Genomic DNA, 22795 nt, shown 5'->3' with positions numbered 1-22795 from the left:
TGAGGCCAAGGCCCAACATCAAAATCCCAGGTCTTTTGCCTCTGGGATGGTTGATTTTATTCTGCTAACCTCACTAGAAACAGGCCATAAATTGCAACAAACAAACAACTCCACCCCATACCTTAGTTAGGTTCTAAGCACATTCCTACTCAACCCACTGTGGCTTGAAGGTGCTGCAAGGAAGGCAAAAAACTCCCTGGTCCTCTGCCAATTGGCCCATGCCCTTCTTCCATTGGCAGAGGACCCCCTAAAAAGATGATTGGCTAGATCCACAATGTCTGTCAGGCCAAGTTCCCATTCCTAGTTTGGGTGGCAGGGTGGGCTTCTGGAATGGAGCCGAAAGAGGCTCCATAGAGCCCTGTGCTGGGCTAAAATCCTGGCAGCTGGGGAATGCCGGCCAATCAGCACCCCTCTCCCCCAGCGGCCCAATGGTGCCAGAGACTCCCAGGGGGAGGAGCTACCTATTACCCTTGCTAGTGGGACTGTCCCCATTTCACTGCTGGCCCCATCAAGTTCCTCACCCAATGATGGGTGTGGCATTTCTGATCTTAACTAAGCTAGCTGCTCCTGATTCCTTCAACCCAGGAAGGCTTCCATCTATGACTCTGAAACTTTTGCTAGGCCTTATTTCTGCCCCCTTCCTGCCCCCCGCCCACTGTTCACTGGTTCTAAGGAGCCACTTCCTCCTGGGTCTGGACACCACTGCAATGAGGTACAGCAGCATGCAATACTCCCACCATGAGGAACAAATGACCTATATTCCCTATCACCACCCTTATTTTCTATATTATATAGGGACAAGCAGGTTATCACATTAAAAATGTCTATGATTAATAAAACAACATTAAGCAACCAATACGAATGCCCCCAGTGTTCCCAAGGTTTATTATGAATCCTAAGTAAAAACACAGTGTATTTTTGCTAACACATACTGACAGACTTAACACATGTATCCAAACATTGCATTCATGCAACACATAATACAAAATACATGTAAATGCTGGCTTAACTAAAACTAGAGGATGTATTAAAATTATTAGTCGCTTTTAATGACAGCATTTACTCCGCACACTCAAATTATTTACAAATTGGAAATGTTCAGCGTTAAGGGGTTAGCTTTCTGATCTCAGTTCTGTAAACAGTTTTTGTGATATTAATTAAACTTACATTTGCTAGATATTGCCTGCTAAGCTCTTATAAGGTTGTCATGAAGGTTTTCCTTTAGACAGAAATTGATTTACATGGTTATCAATTTAGAGCACCAAAAAAAAAGGATATGAGTGATGTCAAATTTACGGGCTGTCACTTGCTCATGCTGCACAATCTCTGTATATCATTTTGTCCTGTCACTTCTGTCCAGATATCTTTCCCCAGACTTGCAGCTGTTGTTTTCTCTGACAGTTGCTTTTACAGATCATTATTGCTAACTCAGTTTGGTTCCAACTTTCATGTCTGGTTCACAATTTGTTTTAAACCCCAAACCACTATGCAACCCCAAACCTCCTGTCCCCTTTCCCCCCTCAAAAAAAGTGATGGCATAAACATTGACTTTGAATTGCTTGGCTTTCATACAAATATTGTCGCTACCTTGGCTTTCTTGAAATTAATCATTGTCTCCGACATTGCAGGAAGAAAGACAGGACATTAGAAATTTGATTTAACTAGGCTACAACTCTATTAAGTTGCACATGTGGGAATTATCTGGCAATAACTTGTCCAGCGCAGGTCATCCTTCCTTCCATACCACATGGGGGAGGTGCACTGCCTTCAGCTCCACAACTCTCCATCACCCAGGGGTCAGGGGCTGCTTTTAGCTTGTCACCTTCTGCACCATTAACCTGGTTCTAGCACATTACTGGGTCCCCACTGTCCTCCCCTCATATGGTTTGGGCAGAGGGGGTTATCTCCTTGCCAGACATTAGGAGTCCCAGTTCCATTCTCCACCTTCTCTAGGACATGTCTTCTCCTACTCTGAGTCCAGCTGCAGTTTATCGGGGAACTGGACCTCCTTTTGAATAAGTAAGTATGCTAAAGGCACCTGTCAAGCCGTGCAGAGAATAAATGCCCACAAGGATGGGAGAAACAAGGGGGAGGCAATATTTGAAGTGACCCCAAGGGTTTTCTTTCCCATGCTGGCATATAGAAAGTCTCCCCACCTCTGAGATTGAGGGAGATGGGGAGAGTCTACATTTAAATATAATGTTTTAAACTAAAAAATGAAATTAAAATATTTTTGAAAGGTTATAAAAGCAGTAGAAACCAATGGATTTTTTAAATCATATTCAGTATATTCCAGTAACTTAAAACAACTGTATTTATTAACAACCTATGTGAATTTTTACAGTAGTTCAAACTATCATAAACATCCCAATCACTTGATAATTACCTGTTCTGTTCATTCCCTCTGGGGCACCTGGTATTGGCCACTGTCGGAAGACAGGATACTGGGCTAGATGGACCTTTGGTCTGACCAGTATGGCCGTTCTTACGTCCCCCAAACTTTGAGATATAAAATGTCTGTTGGGGAAATAATAAAATAAAGCAACAGAAATACATTAAATTCACTTCACTAACTTAAAAGTTATTGCCAATATTTTCTTCCTTCATTTTATCATCCCCTTGTCTCTTCTTCCATGTCTAGATTATTATATTTGAAGGCCAGCAGAGGTCATTAGATTATCTAATTTAGACCATTACATCACAGGTGACCTATACTGAATAGTCTAGTCATTTTGTACCATTTTCTTTCTTTTCTTTCCTTAATTGTCTGTATTTTCTTTAGGATGCTTGTTCCTTCTTGTCTCTCTTTCTGCTCTTCCATATTCATTCATCCTCAAGGCTGGCTCTTGGATTTGTGGGTCCCAAAGGCAGCCTCAGTATACATAGTACTGTGCTGTCCATTGGACTGTGCAATCTTATAGGCAGCTTCACACTGGTTTCATAGGTTATGCAGCTCTGCCTTTGAAAATGCATGGGAGATGCATACATTCCTGCAACACCTTGTAAATGTACTGGTGACATCTTACTGATCCTACAGTATGCTGAGCTTCCGCAGCTCCCGTGGATTTGGGGGATGAATGATTCAGTAAGAACCTGCACAGGATTAGTCTCTCAATCATAGAATAATAGGGTTAAGGCCAGGAGGGACCCCTACATCATATAGGTCACCACAGGCCACCAACACCATCCCACCATCACACTAAACCCACCAACTAAAATTGACCAAAATATTGCAGACCACAGTGGAGGAAAACAAAGGACATACTATATAATATCACATACTCAGTGGCTTTGATCTGTTTTGAAGGTAGGTGATAAGTGTCTACTGAAAATGGCACGTACAAAGTCCTGCTCCTATACTGGGACATACTAAAGTCAGTGGGGCTCCGTGTGGATGCAGTCGCAGGATCAGGGTCACGTTCACTAATTTCACTTTGTGCAATCAAGACGGAAGAAAAGTTTTTGAGGGGTATTTTTTTTTTCAATTTACAAATTATGACATGCATCCCATCTACAATATAGACAGACGACAATTTTTGGTATCAGCTTTCTCTCAGGTTTCTGACCAAAAAAAGCAAACAACTGAAAATAGAGAAGACAGTCATTTCATTTGTGTTATGGTAGTGCCTAAAGGCCCCTCTGTGCTAGACATGGTACAGACACCTGGAGACGGACCTTGCTTCGAAAAGCTTACATTTTAGGATCACCAAGGGGTGAAGAGAGAAAACAGAAGGTCCCAAGGTCATACAGAAGACCTCAGTGGCAGGATTGAGAATAGAACCCAGGTCTCCTAACTCATAAGAATGGCCCTATTGGGTTAGACCAAAGGTCCATCTAGTCCAGTATCCTGTCTTGCGACAGTGGCCAGTGCCAGGTGCCCCAGAGGGAATGAACAGAACAGGTAATCGTCAAATGATCCATCCCCTGTCACTCATTCCCAGCTTCTGGCAAACAGAGGCTAGGGACACCATTCCTGCCTCCCAGTCTGCTGTCCTATCAACTAAATTGCTCTGCCTGCTATCCTCATTCTGGAATAATATTCTTGAAAACTTTATTACATTGTCATAAAAATGTATACCCGTAATGGGCCAGGGCATAGGCAGTCTGGCCTAGTGGTCACAGTTGGGCTGTGGGTCACACATAAGGGACAGTAGTTTGTGAGCAGGGGTTGGAGGAATCGCTAGAGCCAGGGTCAAATCAGGCTGGGGTCTGAGACCAGAGATTACAGGTAGTACCAGTGGAATCAGGAAACAAGAGTCTGGGTCACAGCCAAGCTGCAGCCAGAGACTCAAGATTAGAGGTAGTATCAGACTGGAGTCAGGAGGCAAGAGTCAAGGTCAGAGTCAGGCTGGGATCAGAGGATGAGGTGAGGTCTGGAGTTGCAGTGGGCCCAAAGTCTGTGTGATTGCCCACACAACTTCTTGGGGCACCCTCCAGGGTTAAATAGGGTGCTTGGCCAATCAGAGGGCTGTGGGGTACTGACACTCTGGGTTTCTTGGATGGTACTTCCTGCTGTGCCTACTTGCCACAATGCTCCCCATGGCACTGTGGGAACATCAGCTGTCCCTGGCTCTGTAAACCTGGGTTTTAGTACCAGATCCTTTTGTCACCAGGTGTTGGATTTTTTCACCCAGTGTGTAATAAATAAGTCATCAAAGGAGGCAGTAGCCCAAGTGTAGATGTTTTGGGCCAAAGTCCTGGAGCTTTTGCCATTGAAGTTTTCTTAAAGAGGACATCCTTTTCTCCCCTTCATTGTGTCTCCAGGTGATAAAGAAATGATTGAGGACTAAGCAAATCATGTAATTTTTCCCCCAGAATTGATCTCATTGTTGTCTTAACAATAGGACATAACTACAAGAGTATTAAGAAATTAGATAAAACGTTATTTTAATCGTCCCGCTATTCTAAATTAATTCTACATGTATTATTAACAACTGTCATAATTAATTCATTTAAAGTTCATTGGATTTCAGATATTATTCCAGAGGTTTCTCGTTGTAATTTATCATTTTGCAAGTCTCCATTAATTAGCCTATTACATTATCTGACAGCACGTTTCTCCAAGGATACTGTGAGAGGAAACCCGTAGTTTCTTTGTCAACAGATGTAATTCATTATAAAACTTCATCTCTTCAGTCATGTAGATGACAAAGCCTTTTGTTATTAACTGTAACATCAGTGAGTTTTATTGCACAAGCAATAAGGCTGGTGAAAATCGTAAACTGCCAAGTTATAGGGAGCAAATCTTTTTCTACTGCATCTCTCCAGACGAAGTTCTAGTCATCAATAAAATGTTTGTTTCTATAACCACTGATTACAATACATTTTAAAAATAAAATTAGTGATATAAAAATCAGAGATAATTGCATTTGTTTTCTTTGTTGCAGAAATAGTTACACTTGGGTTGTCTCCGAATCTAACCTTATAGTAAGTGTCAGTAAAGACTTACTTGTTCAGCCGGAAGGTCTCATTAGACATATGACTCTAGGAAAAAGCAAACAATTGTTATGAATTTTTGGGGGAGTCTATAATAGATTTTTATGAAAATAAGATACCATAGACAGGTATTGCCATACACTTTTGCAAAATGGGAGATAAAATTTTAGTACTAATGAAAGCAGTGATATGTGTGTGTAGCAGTAATAGGGAGAATATAGGTAAAGGGTAAAGCCTCTAGTTTCTGAAGTCTGTTTATTTTCCCTTCCTGTTCTATATATTTTCTGTAGTTTGCATTATCATTTCTTAATCATATTACAATGCACTATTGACATCACTCCAGAGCTTTGAGATCTTTTGTGTGGTTCTTCATCTGGGAATTTTACAGGTTACTAAACAGAAGTTACCGGTTCGTCAAGGTACATCAGTCTAATCTTTATTGCACCCATAACAGCTGAGTGCTAATAATTATGCAAAGCAGAATTAAATCCAAAGGACTGCATTCTCCATCTGTCCTTACCTAAACTATTCTGTGCTTTTCACTGTGGTTACTGAACAACTTATACATTCTACAAGGGATCTCTCCTTCTCTCTCTCCCCATCCCTGATATCAAGCTGTTAGTAGGGACAACAAGAATATTGAGAGTTTTATTTGTGTGGGTGTGTGTGTGTAAGACACACAACAGTTTTGAAGAGATAAAACCCCATGATTCACAGCATAATCCAAACTGTATTTATGGCCAGGAAAAACACTTTCCCTAGCATAGGGTTTGTTGCACTTGCTGGTACTGGCCACGGTCAGATACAAGATACTGGTTTAGATGGACCACTGGTCGTCGTCTTAGCATATGCACAACGTACCTCAGGTGGCACATGACCAGGATTCATTACCAAAATTGGTCTGGTGGTTGGATCATTAGCTTCCCTGGGCTAGGACAGATACTGATGGGGAGAGTGATGTGAACGCTGGTCCATGCTACTGGTCTTGATTCAATATGGCAGTATGTTCTTAACCTGTATCTGTGACTGATCTCCACGGAAATATTGGCAGTGCAATGTAAAGATGCACATACCCCGCAAGTTTCCTCATATACTATTTGCTATTAGTAAAAATAACTTTCCAGGAGGTTAATGGAAATACATATTGCCCTTGCATTCTTTAATAGTATGATTGGCATTGCTAACGAGCATTGCTCCCCTTTCTTTTCCAGGTCTGGGCTTCAGTATTGCAGGAGGGGTGGGAAACCAACACATCGCTGGAGACAACAGCATTTATGTTACTAAGATTATTGATGGAGGAGCAGCACAAAAAGATGGAAGGTTGCAAGTTGGAGACAGACTTCTTATGGTGAGAATGACAAACTGGAACTATATTTGAAGCAGTGGAAATCTGTTTCAAATGGGGATTTTTGCTGTGGAGGTGTGGTAGTAGTTAAATCCGGTTGAATAATTAACTTCAAGTAATACTATTAATTTTTGATATTTTTCTTTGAATGTATATGTTTGAGGCTTCAGTTGTATTGGAAAACCCAACTCATTTTTATGAAGATGAGCCAAAGAGATTAATTAGTTTGGTATTCTTTTAACTCACAGCAAAGTATATGTACCCACTGCTGTTACAGTAAATGTTTTACTCCCTACATTTGGTTACTTGGTAATGCCAGGTCAGATGTTCTGGAAAAGTTTATAACAAAGTTCTAGTTTAAAGTGAAAAATCCCTTCGTTGCCCTGGGGCCAGTCCTATTTTTCAATGTTCTTAAAATGACAGAAGTTAGCAAAGGAAAGGAGCTGGTAGATTATCCAGTCCCCCTCCCTCTCGATGGAATAAGATAATTTTGTATAGCTATAACCTCATCAACACTAGCGGTCTACTAGTGTAAGTATTTCAGTAAAATAAAATAAAAAGTACACCCCTCACCATAATAGTTATAATGGTACAAAATCTATGTATAGACCAGGCTTAAGGGCCTGGTCTATCTATGTATAGACCAGGCTTAAGGGCCTGGTCTATCTATGTATAGACCAGGCTTAAGGGCTTAAGGGTAATTGATTGTACAAATCAGGTATTTCTGTGGTGCAGTCCTGTTTACTTACTAAGAATATACACAAAGTCCTGTTTCATAGAATCATAGAACTGGAAGGGACCTCGAGAAGTCACCTAGTCCAGTCCCTTGCACTCAAGGCAGGACTAAGTATTATCTAGACCATCCCTGACAGGTGTTTGTCCAACCTACTCTTAAAAATCCCCAATGATGGAGATTCCACAACCTCCCGAGGTAATTTATTCCAGTGCTTAACCACTCTGACAGTTAGGAAGTTTTTCCTAATGTCCAACCTAAACCTCCCTTTCTACAATTTAAGCCATTGCTTCTTGTCCTATCCTCAGAGGTTAGAAAGAACAATTTTTCCCCTCCTCCTTGTAACAACCTTTTATGTACTTGAAAACTGTTATCATATCCCCTCTCAGTCTTCTCTTCTCCAGACTAAACAAACCCCATTTTTTCAATCTTCCCTCATAAGTCATGTTTTGTAGACCTTTAATCATTTTTGTTGCTCTTCTCTGGATTTTCTCCAATTTGTCCACATCTTCCCTGAACGCAGAAGTAACAAATAACAGGAGGTTGTCCCCTTGTCCAGAAATCCAAGCCTGCTTTCCAGACAGTCCTGTGCCCACAAGAAGCACTCTCCCTCGGCTACTTACCAGAGCCACACTCACTGCTTTTTGGCTTTCTGCTGCCTTTTTGGTCTTGTCTGCATCTCTCACATACACAGCTCCACCATTCAATGCCCAGTCCCCGTGTTTGCAGTCAGTCCCAGGGAAACCTCTTTTATTCTCCCAGAGATAGTTCTTGCTCAGGTCTTCCTTTGAGGTCCAGTCCCTTGGGCTCAGTAGCTTCTATTCTTTTAGGTATCTCTAAACAAAGGGGCATATAACTGCTCCCTCATCTAAACTGAATGAAAGGTAGCAATCACGCCCATTAACTTCAGTGAGGTCTGTGATTGCTCACTGGCCAAGACATGCTTGCTGGTAGCCACCAGTGCCCTCCAGTGGAACAATGTAGTCCACCTCCTTTACTCACTATGTTTTTTACTTTTGCCTTTCTCATTATCCAGGCCACCCATATTACGATGCACCATCCCCATATGTCCTTCCTATTCCTAGTTTAAGATTTTCACTTGTAAGGGCTATATCAAGTTGTCATTTAAAAATAATCCCTATTAAAACCAATATGGAGTTTGCCTTAGACTCAGGTTGTGCCATCCATTTTTAAGTGTTGCATTATATGTGCATATATGGCCTCATATCTGTCAGTTCAATTTCTTTATTTCCCTGTTAGTCTCTGAGGGCAGGTCCAAACTTAAAACGCTGCATCCGCACAGCTGCACCGCTGTAGTGCTTAAGTAAGAAGCTCTTACACCGATGGGAAAACAAATAAAACAATTTATTGGCATAGTGAATCCACCTCCCCAAGAGGCAATAGCTACGTCGACAGGAAAACCTCTCCCATTGACGCAGCGCTGTCTACACGGGGTGTTAGGTTCGTATAACTACGTCGCTCAGGGGTGCAAATTTTTCACACCTCTGAGTGTCATCGTTATACTGATATAGGCCTGTAATGTACACCTCACCTAAAGCACCAACTCTTGAAGTACTTGCAAACAGCCAAACTCCCCTCTGTTTCAAACCCTAGTCCCTTAGGCTCATAGCCACTGATAAACTAAGCAAAGTAAAGTGAAAGGGAATAAAAGAGTATGAAATGCCATTTAAACACCATCAGTCAGTCAAACGCTCCTCTCTACACACAGTGAGCACCAGCTTTGGTCCAATTAGCTAAACAGTTAATGGGGTACTGCAGAGGCAATTAACCCAAACAAACTTACTTACTTAAAACCAATTTTACTACTTCTGCATAAAAAAAACCCCTTCTTTCTCTTTGTAGAGCTCTTTAAATCATGTTGTGCTTTAAAAAGGACATGCACATTCATCAGTGGCAATAGGCCAATTACATCCAACAGTTCACAGATGTTCACAGGAAAATGCTCAAGATTTCACTTCAACAAATTCCACTTCCTGGAGAAAATAACCTGAAAAGTATTTACACAAAGGCAGACGTAACCACCAGGATCCGAATCATCTCCCTCTATCTCCATAAGTACACCCCTATCAAATCTCAATAAACCTAAGTCAATAGATGAAAAAGAACAATTATCTCTTAAAAAGGGAAAAATAAATAAAACAAGTATGTTCCTCTGGCACTCTTATTTTGCCTCCACTTACTCTTTTCTGACTTTCCTGATAGTGATTTTCTAGGGTGATTGTAAGATCAACAGGAGGAACCAAAACTTTTACTATAGCTAGTGCTGAGTGCCTCACATTTTTCAAGATGAACCTGAAAATTTCCAAATTAAACAGTCCCCTTGGTTACATTTGAAAGAATGAGGTTGTGCAGAAGGAATGTTGCAATGGTTGTTAAATGTAAAGTGGAATTTCTTCCTACATACCTCCTGTGCAACTTTATTTAAGTATTATGTCTCCCATCACTGTTGTCTTCTTTGATTAGGCTTGTAGGCTTCCTTTATTCCCTTCCTTTTTTGCCATTTTATTCCATCTTCTGTCATTGGATCTGTGGTTTGAGCCTGCCGTCTTGTTCCTTCTTTCATAATCCATTTTCAGCCTTTCTGGTTTCTTTGTGTAACCTGAGTCTGATGGGTAGCTTAAGCCTTCTCCCTGTTGCCTGCTGCTTGGAGAAGCTTCTGCCCCATCACCCCAGGGGTATAGGTCCTGGGTTCTTTATCTTGGCGCACGATACCTCCACCCAAGGGGGACTCCTCCAAGTGCAATACAATGTGTGTTGTCCTTTGGGAAAACGTTTACTACCAAATAATGTACTAGAAGTGTAGTCCAATATACAAGGAATAAAACAATTATCACAATCCCCAAAATAACAATACAGGGAACAAAGGAAAAGGAATAAGGGAAAATAGTACTGTAACTAGAATAACAAAATAGCAGCAATTACTTAAACCCTTCACCTCCTAACATTTACAATGGGCCCAAACCATTCAGCTCCCTCCCAGCACCTGCCTAGGCAGAATGTGAGTTGAGAAGAAGTTCTTTAGTGGGTGATGCAATGATGTAAATCATTGTCCAGCATAAAATTCAGAGTCACAAATAAAATAAATAGACTTGGGATTTCTTACAGTGTCTTCACCCCTTGGATAGGGTCATCCTGAGGCTCTCTGATCTGGAGTCCAATGGAAAATTAGGCTGGCTCTTGATAGCCTAACCTGGAATTGCTCCTCAGTCTCCTGGGTTGCTTGTCTTGTTACCCCCAAAACAGACCCAAAGTACCCCCAGAATAGCTCACATATTGCCCCTTCCTGGATTTACCAGAAGTTCCCTTTGGGTAACCCATTTACCTGTTTTTGCAAGGTGAAAGGGGTCCACCCTAGAGAAATTGCTGGGGTTTTGTGGGAAATACTTTTAGGAACAACTTCCCAGTACAGTTTAGACTTGCTACCCTTGGGAGGACATGAATACAGCCTTCCGATATAATTGATTGACACCCAGGGCATATTCTTCCGAAACACGGTATTTTTTTTTATTTAGTGTAAAAGCAATTTTCCCTATACAATAAGTCTAAACATAAAGCAAAAACATAAACAATCCTTGGATACAGCCTAAAAGTACCCAAACTATAAACATATAGTTAGCCCAATATTAAATGGCTGTGTTCTGTTTGCAGTGGTCAGTCTCCTGCTGGTGTTGACAGCAATCTTAAACTTTATACATATAAAACAAGGTAACATTCACAACACAGACACATTTTTATTAACCCAAACATACAGACATATATTCATTAATCCTATTTATATCTATATTTTACACTATAGCTAGCGTGCTTACCCTCCATAGTTTTCTCTCCGTCTGTTCTGTCACGGTCCTTTTCTGCTGTCACACTGTGGTTGCTTCTTCTGATTTCTTCTGACTTCTCCTTCTTCTTCTGCTCCTAACTTTCTAAATTTTGCCTACTGACTCTCTGTCTTTCATACAGTTTTTGAGCTGTTTTGATTGGCTATTCTTTCAAGCCTTCCTTTTCCTCCAGTCAAATTTATATCCTTTCTGATTGATCTATTCTTATAGTCCAATCAGAACTGATAAATATGGCTATCAATCAAAGTTGTTACATAGTATTATGGTCTATTTGCTGTTGTGGTCTGGTGACCCTCACCTAGTTTTGGACTAACATGCCTGACTGATAGGGCAGCCAGGTGCCTGGTTTTTGACCAGAAAGTCTGTCAAAAAAGGGGTCCTGGCACGGTCCAGCCAGATCTTCTGACTGGACACCCAATGTCCAGTTACTGTGGGGTGGAAGGCAGGGAGGCACCGGGTCATCACCCGCACGAGCCCCTACTTAGCCAGGACTGCCTCTTACTTGTGTCAGGCGGCTGCAGCTCACAGCCCTGGCTCCACAGGAAAGTCCCTCCTGACCCAGGTGAGGAGGGTGAGTGGGTGGAGAAAAGCATGCTCGGGGCGAGGGGGGAAGAGGAGTGGCTGGAGGTGGGGCCTCAGGGGAAAGAGGCAGGGCAGGGCCTTAGTGGGGAGGGGGAAGGACTTTGGAGAGAATAGGCAGGGCAGGAGTGGGACCTTGGGGGGTGTGTGAGAGGCGGGGCAGGGGAGGTTCCGGCCCTCCTGCTGGAGTGTCTGGTTTTTAAATGACAGGTTTCAGAGTAGCAGCCATGTTAGTCTGTATTCACAAAAAGAAAAGGAGGACTTGTGGCACCTTAGAGACTAAGCAATTTATTTGAGCATAAGCTTTCGTGCATCCGATGAAGTGAGCTGTAGCTCACGAAAGCTTATGCTCAAATAAATTGCTTAGTCTCTAAGGTGCCACAAGTACTCCTTTGGTTTTGAAATATTACTAAGTTGGCAACCCTACTGACTGACCTCTCCCTGCAGTGTTGAAGTGACCTCAGTAAAGTGACCTTTACTTGACCCTAGATTACATTTGCTTGCCTGCCAACATAACACTATATGCTGAACTGAAAACTACTAACTCATCCTTCTTGACAGTGTACCAACATTTCACACATACCCGATGGGGTGGGGCTGGGGATGAGAGGTTTGGGGTGCAGGAGGGTGCTCAGTACTGGGATTGAGGGGGTTGGAGCGCTGGAGCGGGTCTCAGCCACATGGTGTTGCCCCCGACCCAGTGCCCCAGCTTGAGCGCCGGAGTGGGGCCTAGCCGCGTGGTGCGGCCCCCAACCCGGCGCCCCAGCTTAAGTGCTGGAGCAGGGCCCAGCCGCGTGGTGCGGCCCCCAACCTGGCGCCCCAGTGGGAACTCACGGGCTGGCTTAAAATGGCTCGTGGGCCAGATCCAGCCCGAGGGCTGTAGTTTGCTCACCCCTGCTCTAGGTCATTAGACCCATCCAAGCATCTTTTGTATTACAAAGCCGCTGCACAAAAGGAAGGTAGATGCTCAAGCCCATCTTTCCAAGTCATATGGTGTTTGTGAGCGACCTTTAACTAGGGTTTTTCTAGATGAAAAGTGAAGGGGCTGAAACAGGAGAAGCAGGAGCACAGAATATAAGCCATGAGGCCCTAGAGAGAGAGACAGAAGCACAAGGTAACTTCCTTTACAGCAGGGCACAGATACCTGAGCTGAGGTTTCTGCAAGAGGAAGTTGCCTATGTGCTATGTGTTATCATCCCTGTGAAAGGAAATAAAACTTATCTGCATTTTGTAGAAATACAGTGCACTATGAAAATACCTGACTCAGCAGCACCAATTTCTGCTCCAGACAGGAAACTGACCTAGCAGGCCCTGAAAGTCTGCTACCAGTTGGCAGAAGGGCAACACACTTTTCCCCCCGGTCCAATTATCTTAGATACTGGGAGTACTGCACTTCTGTGGGAGAAAAAGATCTGAGATAGCAGCTAAGAACTTGACAGAAAAAATAAGCAGTTTCCAGTGCAGTACACACTAATGGGACATATTTGATATCATGATAAATCTTTGTCTCAGACAGGGCCAGAGCTGTTTAATGCAAGAAAAGACTGCCGGGATTGAAATGGAGTCCCTTTTAGTTTGATCTATGATCTTACCCGGTAGGCATAGCAAGAGGCCACACGGCTCTTGGGATTTCATGATTCTGCAATGGAGAACAGAAGCTTTTCTCCAATCTGAAAGAGGCTATTAGTCTACATATTGAATGAAAAACTTATTATGGCCTGTGCCAAATACATAATGGATAGAGCTGAATAAATTTTAAGCACTTTAAAAGGACTGTTTTCCAATTTTCTGTGTAGTACATTTTGTATAGATGCCTGTTAGGGACAGCGTGTGCTGCTGGGAGACTTCGGCTATGTCTACACTATGAACTAGGTGAGTGATTCCCCGCTCACATACATGTATTTGTGCTAGTTTGATTAGAGCTAGTATAAACAGTAGTGTACCCACCTGAACCTCATGGGTATGTATTTACTGCCTGTCTTACTGCGGCTACATTACTATTTATACGTGTGCTAGCTCTCATTGAGCTGGTACGAGTGTTTGTATGTGAGCTGGGAATCTCACCCTTAGTTCGTAGTGTAGACATAGTTTTTGTCCTAATGGATGGGATGTTGGCTGATTTCAGTCTTGTTTAACCTTTTCTTTATTCTTCAAGCACTGTTAATCAGTGTTCTAAGCATCCCTTCTGAAGAGTCCTGTAGTTAGAGAGGACAAAATGTATATTTTCCACGTATTTGTTACGAGCATAAACAAAAGTATTGCAAATATTTGTGACCGCTTATTTTTTGCAAGTGGCAATCTGCATGTCCTTCATAGTTCTGACCATTTCTTCATGTTTTGCTTCCCCCAACAAGTTTGCTTAGTGAAACTCTCATTTGTAGCTTTATCTCACTTGTCTTGACTGCTGAATTTATTTTCTTTATGGTTTCTCTGAGTCCCAATGTTACAACCTTCAATTAATACAAACATGGCACTTGTCTCATCATGCATACCTGAAAATAAAAACATACCCCACCTTATGGAATCTTTCTAATCAATTTCATGATGGTTTTAGGATTTGCCCCCTAAAAATTTACTATCTGAATTGAGACAAAACAGAAAGGTATGTAACAGAGGATGAGGGGAAAGGGAAACAAGAGGGTAGCTGTGTCAGGAACAGTGCTTACATAGATTAGTCAAAAGTTGAATTTTCACGGTTTGAATCCCCCTTTTAAAGTATATAAATAAGCAAGAGAGATTTAATATCAGTCACTTCTGCATACCAGTTATTTGCATGAAATCTGTATCAATATGAATCTATATCCCTATCCTTGCCCCTTTCCCGTTAGCCTGTGGCCGTCTTGTCAGTGTAGATTGTAAGCTCTTCAGGACAGGGACTGTCTACTAATCTGTGTTGTGTATATGTCTAGCACAGTGAGGCCCCATCCTTGGCTAGTCTGTAGGCACTACTGTAATAAACATGATTCATTGTTAATAATATATCTCATTTCCCTTGTACAAGAATATACATAGGAAGTACCTTTATGCAGTAGAGCCCTCATGCCTCAAAATGTACAAGATCTTTTCTCCTGCATAAAGTTTTTCTGGAGGAGTAATCTAGATTAGCACCTCCTATTGACACAATTCCCTGCCCCACCTTGTCTATACTCTTCTTTGCAATGCCCTGGTGCACCTGATATACTATCTGCATCAAGCCCACACCTTGTGTCTTTAATCACCTACCCTCTCACTATTTCAGTGTCTTTCTACCTACAGCTCCAGAAAATGGTCACATTTTTTACCTTTAAACCTTCCCTTCCCAGTTCCACAGCTGCCACTGTTCACTCCCCACCTCTCCAAAGTAGTCTCTTATTTTTGTCTCCCTTCCTCCCCTGCTTAACTTTTCAACTATCCATTTAAGTTAATGGGCAAAGAGATTTTAGGGTGTCACTCACTTATGAGGTCCCATTAGGAACTAGTGCATGGGTGCAACATCATCAAGTATCCAAGTAACTAATAAGAATGTGATTTGGGCTTTTACTGCCAACAACCAGATGCTGATAATCAATATCTCAAGTGGCTGCTATGATGTATACATATCCCCTGCATCCTCTGGTGCACAGTTTGCTATGCAGCTATTTCAGTTTCTTGTTATGTTTCTGCTAATGATGACCTGGTAATAGTGTCGTACTGGAGCAGATACAATGGCATATTTACACTGAGCTATGGTACTGCAGCTTGGGGATTGCCAATGCTGCTAAATAAAACCTTAATCTGATTTTTCTTCTTTATTGTATAATAACATTACTATTCTATAATCTGCAGCACCTTTTGTCTACAATTCTTAATCCATCATTGATAACTGTACATATAATATGGATATTTCTTCTGTATCTATCCAGCCTTACTCATCTGTCTAATTTCTCCTTTAAGGTAAATAATTACAGTTTAGAAGAAGTAACTCATGAAGAGGCAGTAGCAATATTGAAGAACACATCGGATGTAGTTTATCTGAAAGTTGGAAAGCCCACTACCATTTACATGACTGACCCTTATGGCCCACCAGATATTACTCACTGTAAGTGTCTCATTGCATATTATTTCATATGTGATATCATGCTTTAAGTGATTATTTTGACTTTTCAAATCTAGACAAATATCAGTACATCAGCGAAGCTTTTACAAGGCCTTGGAAGGCTGAAAAATGGAACTGTTCATTAAATATGATACTATCATGATCTGTTATATTTGAAATAATAATTCTGGACTTGTGCTGCAAAAAGTAACAAGATAACCGTGCCACCAAACTTATTCCAACATGCTATTTTTGAATTTTAAGCAGGTACACTGTATCTTTTGTAACAACTAAGGGGAAAATATTTTTATGTAAATATAATATTTTGATAAATCTTGGATTAACAAATGTGGAGAGAGGAGTGCTCAGTTCACAAGACAGGTACAACACAGGCAGCAGAAGACCTGCCTACATGGGTTTACCAAACAAAAAGCTTGAGGAAAATTGACAAGATATTTGCATTCAATGGAGTTGTAATTTACACAATATTTGCATACAGCATAAAATTGCCCTCCAAAAATTGCTACATAATTGCCATCCAATTCTATCAGTTACATCCCCATACATCAGGATACTAATGCCCCCTGTTCCCTATCCATCCGCTCCCTTATTTATATCCATCCTCTGCTTCTCTACCCAACAGTGTGGCAATGCTTCCCCTTGCACTCAGTACATCTCTTCTTAATGTGCGTGTAGTTCTCCCCTCCCCAGTACCCCATTCTTTGGGGTGGCACCTTGTCGCTGAGGCTCCAGGCTCCTCTGCTTAGCTTCCCTTCTCCCAGCAGGCAGGACTAATCCATGCCACTGTGGTGTGTCTTGCTGGCCTGCTGCAGATTCCCTCCGTTTGCCAATTAGTCAGTAAATGCTCCCTGCTTTAAGCTCCCTCTGAGTCTCTCGAGATGAGCCAGGAAGCAGTCTGATTGGCTTGCAAAATAAGGAGAGTAGGGAGTCTCAGCAACTGACCCCAGCTCATGCTGGCAAGCTGCCAAAAATGCAATTGTCACCAGAGGCCATGGAGCCAGCAAAGGGATGGAAAGACAAAAGTTCCCAGTAAAAATCAGAGATTAGGCACTTCTGCATCATTGTCCCTTAATTCTGATTTGGCATGCCCAGCTAAACATGGCTCTTTCTACTCACATGGCCTGTAAAAGGGTGATAACTGCATTGGTGGTTTTGTAACATGCACATCTATATATTACACTGAATTGGACCTAGACCAGTTGGACCTGTTTATTTAGCAGACGCTACTAATCAGCCAACAGATGGTGATGATATTTGTTAACTGCTAATCTGGGCTGATTTCTTACCAGTGACTAAGGAGTAAAAAAGGCTCTCTAGCACCTTACTAATTCTTTGGATTATCTGGTCTTCCAAAATAGTATTTCAAAAATAGTGAAGCAGCGCATGCTGTTGAACAAGATTAGGGAGGCAGTGTTGCCTAATGGATAGAGTACTGGAGTAGGCCTTGGGAGACCTGGTTTTCATTCCTAGCTGTGCCACTGACCTGCTGGGTTACCTTGGGGATGTCACATCACTGCTCTGTGCCTCCGTTTCCCCATCTGTAAAATGAGGATAATGATACTGCTCTCCTTTGTAAAAATGCTTTGAGATCTACTGATGAAAAGTGCTATCTAAGAGCTAGATATTATTATTAGTGATCAGAAATTTCAGTGAGGGAAAAAGCTTGAAAAAACTTTCAGTAATTGATGGGTGCATTGTGACGGGGCAAGGCCAGATGCTATAGTAAAGTAGTCGGAGACAGATATATTAGCCACAAGCTAAACAAATCCCTATTAGCATAAGGATAAGCAAATGGCAGCTGCTCCAGGTCAATTAAGACACCTGGGGCCAATTAAGATCTTTCCAGAAGGCAGGGAGGACAGCTAGGTTGATTGGGACACCTGAAGCCAATCAGGGGATTGCTGAAACTAGTTAAAAACCTCCCAGTTAGTCAGGTGAGGGTGTGTCAAGAGCTGTAGGAGGAAGCCATGCTGTTGGAGAGACTGAGCAGTACAAACCATATCAGGTACAAGGAAGGAGGCCGTGAGGTAAGGGTGAAGTGGATCTTGTGGAAGTGGGGGGCTGCTGTGGGCATGTGGCCCAGGGAATTGTATGTGTCCTGTTTCTAAAAAGTCAGATACCATAGCTGATACTATTGGGGTCCCTGGGCTGCAGCCCAGAGTAGAGGGAGGGCCCGGGCTCCCCCCATTGCCCCGTGATTAATCACTGAGCCTGGGAGACAACAGAGACTGTGCAAGGGAGGATAGCTTCTCCTCACCTCCCTTGCTGGCTTATGATGAAAATGGCTCAGTAGGCTGTGACCCTTGCCTCTAGAGAGAGAAGGGCTACATGGAGGGTCATGGTGAGCCTCTGAGGCTAGTGAAATCTGCCAGGAAACGCGGGAGCCACAGAGACAAGGACAGAGCTTTGTCACAACATACAAGTTCGTTTGTCTCTTAGCAAGGAATGGCCTTTCCTTATAGAAGCATTTGGTCTTAAAATATTTAATAATTCTCCATCTGAAGAATGGATTGAACCTATGACTAGAAAGTTTAAACACTTCCATTTCAAAAGGAAATTAATCATCAATCAGTGCAAAAGCATGTCTTTGTTTTTCCTCCTTAGTATTTCCTTTCCTATGATTACATGGATTAGAGATTTGATCACAGCCATTATTACATATTTCCAGCCAGCACCATTGTTTTGAGACCCAAAGCAAAATACAAGCAAACAGCATAGTACTGTCTTTGTTAATCATTAGCATGTATCATATCTATATTAGCTTTCACTCTTCTTAACAGCTTTTCCTGGGATCTAAATTATGATGCAATCTAAATTGGCACTGAAAATTCAGTTTAGTGGGATTTGGGATCCCAACTCTTCTAGGGTCCTTTGAATAATCCCTGTCCTAAATTGTAACCTGTTGTTTCCCCCTAATTTTTTTCTCTAAACTGGGTCTCTTATTATATTGCTTCTGGCACTCTAAAAATGATGGTATAAGACTTAATGTCCCTCTCATCTACTTATCTCCTACAACTATCTCCATTCCTTTTTGCATGCATGCACTTATTCATTAAATGCCTTCCTGCTCTCTGTCTCCAAAGCCATCCCCTTCTCATCCAAATCCCTCCCAAAGATCCTCTCCTTCCTTAATCTCCACACAAAGTGAATGAGTAAACAAAATCCTAGCCATTCATTCCCTTCACTGCCTTGTTTAGATTTTATACTCTTTGAGACAGGAACTGTCTGTGTTTTGTGTCTTGTACAGCACCAAACACATTATTGGTGATTAAATGAAAACAATACTATCACATCAACCAAATGCAAATGTCACTCACTACAGTTCCTTATTTTAATCATCAGCTTATTCTCCACCAATGGAAAACCATATACTCACTGGCAACAATGGCACTTTAGAGTACAAGGCGTCTTTGGCTCCTATCTCACCAGGAAGATACTCACCGATTCCAAAGCACATGCTTGTAGAGGATGATTATACCAGGTCAGATATCTTTCTTTATATATTGCCTTTGGTAATGACTGCAATGCATATTAACAACAAGGGGGAAGAAACACAAGCTAAAATAAAGAATGGGTTCAACAATATTAAATAAGTTAGTTGTATTCAAGTCGGCAGGGCCTGATGAAATTCATCCTGGGGTACTTAAAGAACTAGCCAAAGCAATCTCGGAACCATTAGCGATAATGTTTGGGGATTCGTGGAGGACAGGTGAGGTCCCAGAGGAATGAAGAAGGGCAAATATAGTATCTATCTTTAAAAAGGGGAACTGTTGACCAGTCAGCCTAACTTTGATACCTGGAAAGATACTGGAACAAATTACTAAACAATCAAATTGTAATTATGTAGAGGCTGTTATAAAGAGGATGGTGATTGATTGTTCTCCATGTTCATTGAAGGCAAGACAAGAAGTAATGAGCTTAATCTTCAGCAAGGGAGATTTAGGTGGAGATTAGGAAAAACTTTCTAACCATAAGGATAGTTAAGCACTGGAATAGTCTTCAAAGGGAGGTTGTGGAATCTCCATAGAATCATAGAATCATAGAATATCAGGGTTGGAAGGGACCCCAGAAGGTCATCTAGTCCAACCCCCTGCTCGAAGCAGGACCAATTCCCAGTTAAATCATCCCAGCCAGGGCTTTGTCAAGCCTGACCTTAAAAACCTCTAAGGAAGGAGATTCTACCACCTCCCTAGGTGGTAGAACCTCCATCTTTGGAGGTTTTTAAGAACAGGTTAGACAAACACCTGTCAGGGATGGTCTAGGTTTACTTGGTCTGGCCTCAACACGGGACTGGACGAGATGACTTCTCAAGGGCCCTTCCGGCTCTACCTTTCTATGATCCTATGGTAAATAACAACAATGGAGTATTTGGTGCAATAAATGGACTGATCTTATTATGTGGAAATGAGACAGCAGAGCTTTACCGTTGAGTTGGTTTTGAAGCAGATGGTGGGGGGGGGCGTCCTTTCTTTATATCCTGTATTTCAGCTAAGTGTTGCTGCTGAGACAATTTATATTTCATTCTTATTTGAAGGGTGGTTAGAACATTGCTCACCCTGCCATCCTCTTTTTAAAGCTACTACAGAGATGAAGTATATGAAATGAGTTCTCATTATACTGTATAGTATGACAGAATGAAAATTGTACTTGTTTCCTTCAATATTCTTCTATTTTCATAGTTTCATAGCTTTTCAGGCTAGATGGGACAATTATGACTGACCTGCACACCACAGGATAACCACCTCAATCCAGTAATTCCTGCTTCAAGCCCCCAACTTCTGTTTGCTTTCGTTGTGTGTTTGCTCTTGTATGTCTCTAAGGTCCCTTCAGCTACATCACTTGTGTGGCAGGTGTATTCAAAGGGCTTCATGGCATTTGTTTTTAACAAAGGGTTAAAGTGTGGGAGAAACACACCTCCTCCCCCTAGCTTGGATAAAGGAACAGCTTCCTGCAGTTCTCTCTTTTCCTTGGCTGAGTGTGCTGAGAACTCCCTGCCTCTTTCAGTCTACTGTAGGAGTTTCACCAAAGATGAATTTAACCCAATGAGTTGTTTTCGTATAGGAGTTTCTTCCATCCAATTAAATATTTTTAGTTAACAGTTAAAAGATATATTTCATCAAATTCTGGATCAAAGCTTTCCCTGGATCAATACCGTTTACATCATTTCTAGCTGCCTGTGTATTTAAAGAAAGTGATATTGTAACAAGGAATCCTGCATACCTAGTTCTTGGCAATGCAATATATGGGGCCAGATTCAGCCCTGGTATAACAGCATTGATTTCAGCATCCTTGTGCCTGGGGAGGGTAGCTGCACTAAGGAGGGCATTGAGTAAGGTAAAGAATCCACAAAGAGAGCAAGTAATGAGTTAGGGAGGCTAGGAGGCCACGGGGGATGCAAGAAAGGAATCCGGAAAGAGGAGAAAAGCCAGAGTGTGAGTGAGGAGGCATTTAAACAGTTGAAGCTATAGGCGGGATGGGGAGGGATTCAAAGAATGTCCCATGCTTTTCTCCATTCCATCTGTCCAGAAGGTTACACCCCATCCTATTGAATGCAGACCTATCCATGATGATCTGCTCAATCATCACCTCCATGCTTGATAACTACAGCTCATATCTAAGAGGGAAGTATCTCACCCTGGAAAAAGGGACTGGAGTGAGATGTTTGCAGCAACCTGCATTTTGTACTATTTGGGAAATGCAATAACTGGTACAAAACAAATCAGCTTGTCTGCTGAGCAGCAAGGGTTGCCGTGATTAGAGAACCCCACTGTTGTTCTCTCTGTATTGGATCCCGAGTGAATAGTGTTCAGTTTAGGTCTGGCACCAAAGCCCTCTTTTATATTGGCACTAGTAACCTGAGAGATTGGCTTTCTGTCTGCAGCAGTGACCTGCCATGACAAGCATATTTCATTGGAACCATAAAACTGTCATCCGGTAGGGAGAGGTTCATGAGTGTGACAGAACCAATCAAACAAAAATATCTTAATGCTAATCAAGCATTTACTCTTACCTGCTAGAAAGGAAGAAGATAATGTTGCCTTTTTTTTTAGAATAATTGTTAGCACTCAGATGCTACTGTGATGGGCAACAGTATGTGAACTTGGATACTGTTGTACAGTGCTCATAATTAGAGCTGGTCTGGAAGTTTCCTAATGGAAGTCTTTCATCAGACCCTGGGAGAGTCGCCCTCCCTATCGATGATGTACTTCTCAAACTGGCTAAGGCCCTTTGGAGCACACTGGCTTCGATAGCGCCTGTGGCTAAGCACATGGAAAAGTACTATTTCATTTCCATATGGGATCTGAGGGGTTTTTCTCCCATCCAGGCCCAAATTCTCTAGTTGTAACTGCGGTGAACAACAGAGCTTGGTGGGGCAGGTTTAAGTCCTCAAGGATAGGGACGGTAAATGAATGGATCCTCAGAGGCAGGAAGATTTACAGTTCTTCTTCCTTGTAGATGTGAATTGCTAACCAGCAAGCCTGCTGTCCAAGTAACATTTTTTTTAACTGAACAGCTACATCAAAGTTTGTAGACCAGCTGCTCAAGGTCTTGCAAGAGGAATTTTGGGCATTTGTCTGTGTTAGACATCATGGACACCTCAGCCAGAGTGATGGCTTCCACAGTCATCATGAGGAGAGCTTCCTGGCTGCAGAATTTGGGCATTGCCCCTAATGTCCAACAAGCCACTGAGGATTTGCCTTTTACAAACACTGTTCTCAGACAAAAATGGCAAGATGCTACTCTCCTTCTAGGTCTTCAGGGCTATCCTG

The 22795-nt window shown here is 42.1% G+C and overlaps 1 protein-coding gene and 1 long non-coding RNA gene across 13 annotated transcripts in view; one reads left to right on the top strand and one right to left on the bottom strand.

Moving 5' to 3' along the window:
- Nucleotides 1–22795, top strand: part of DLG2 (discs large MAGUK scaffold protein 2) — a gene marked incomplete at its 5' end in the record, with an annotated part of 1505837 nt that overhangs the window by 1109806 nt on the left and 373236 nt on the right. For all 12 annotated transcript variants that reach the window (XM_084617703.1, XM_084617709.1, XM_084617707.1 and 9 more), the window contains 3 exons: nucleotides 6648–6784; nucleotides 15863–16007; nucleotides 19368–19506. In XM_084617703.1, coding sequence (XP_084473829.1) covers nucleotides 6648–6784; nucleotides 15863–16007; nucleotides 19368–19506 — 421 coding nt within the window. The remainder of the gene's footprint in view (nucleotides 1–6647; nucleotides 6785–15862; nucleotides 16008–19367; nucleotides 19507–22795) is intronic.
- On the bottom strand, nucleotides 2393–16841 carry LOC311514963. The gene is made up of 3 exons (XR_014710001.1): nucleotides 16739–16841; nucleotides 5450–5484; nucleotides 2393–2517 (listed from the first exon to the last, which is right to left on the bottom strand). It is a non-coding gene; the product is annotated as an uncharacterized lncRNA (long non-coding RNA).

Source organism: Lepidochelys olivacea, assembly GCF_965140295.1.
Source record: "Lepidochelys olivacea isolate rLepOli2 genome assembly, chromosome: 1".
Lineage (NCBI taxonomy): Eukaryota > Metazoa > Chordata > Testudines > Cheloniidae > Lepidochelys > Lepidochelys olivacea.
This window is presented reverse-complemented; position numbering and strand designations above follow the sequence as displayed.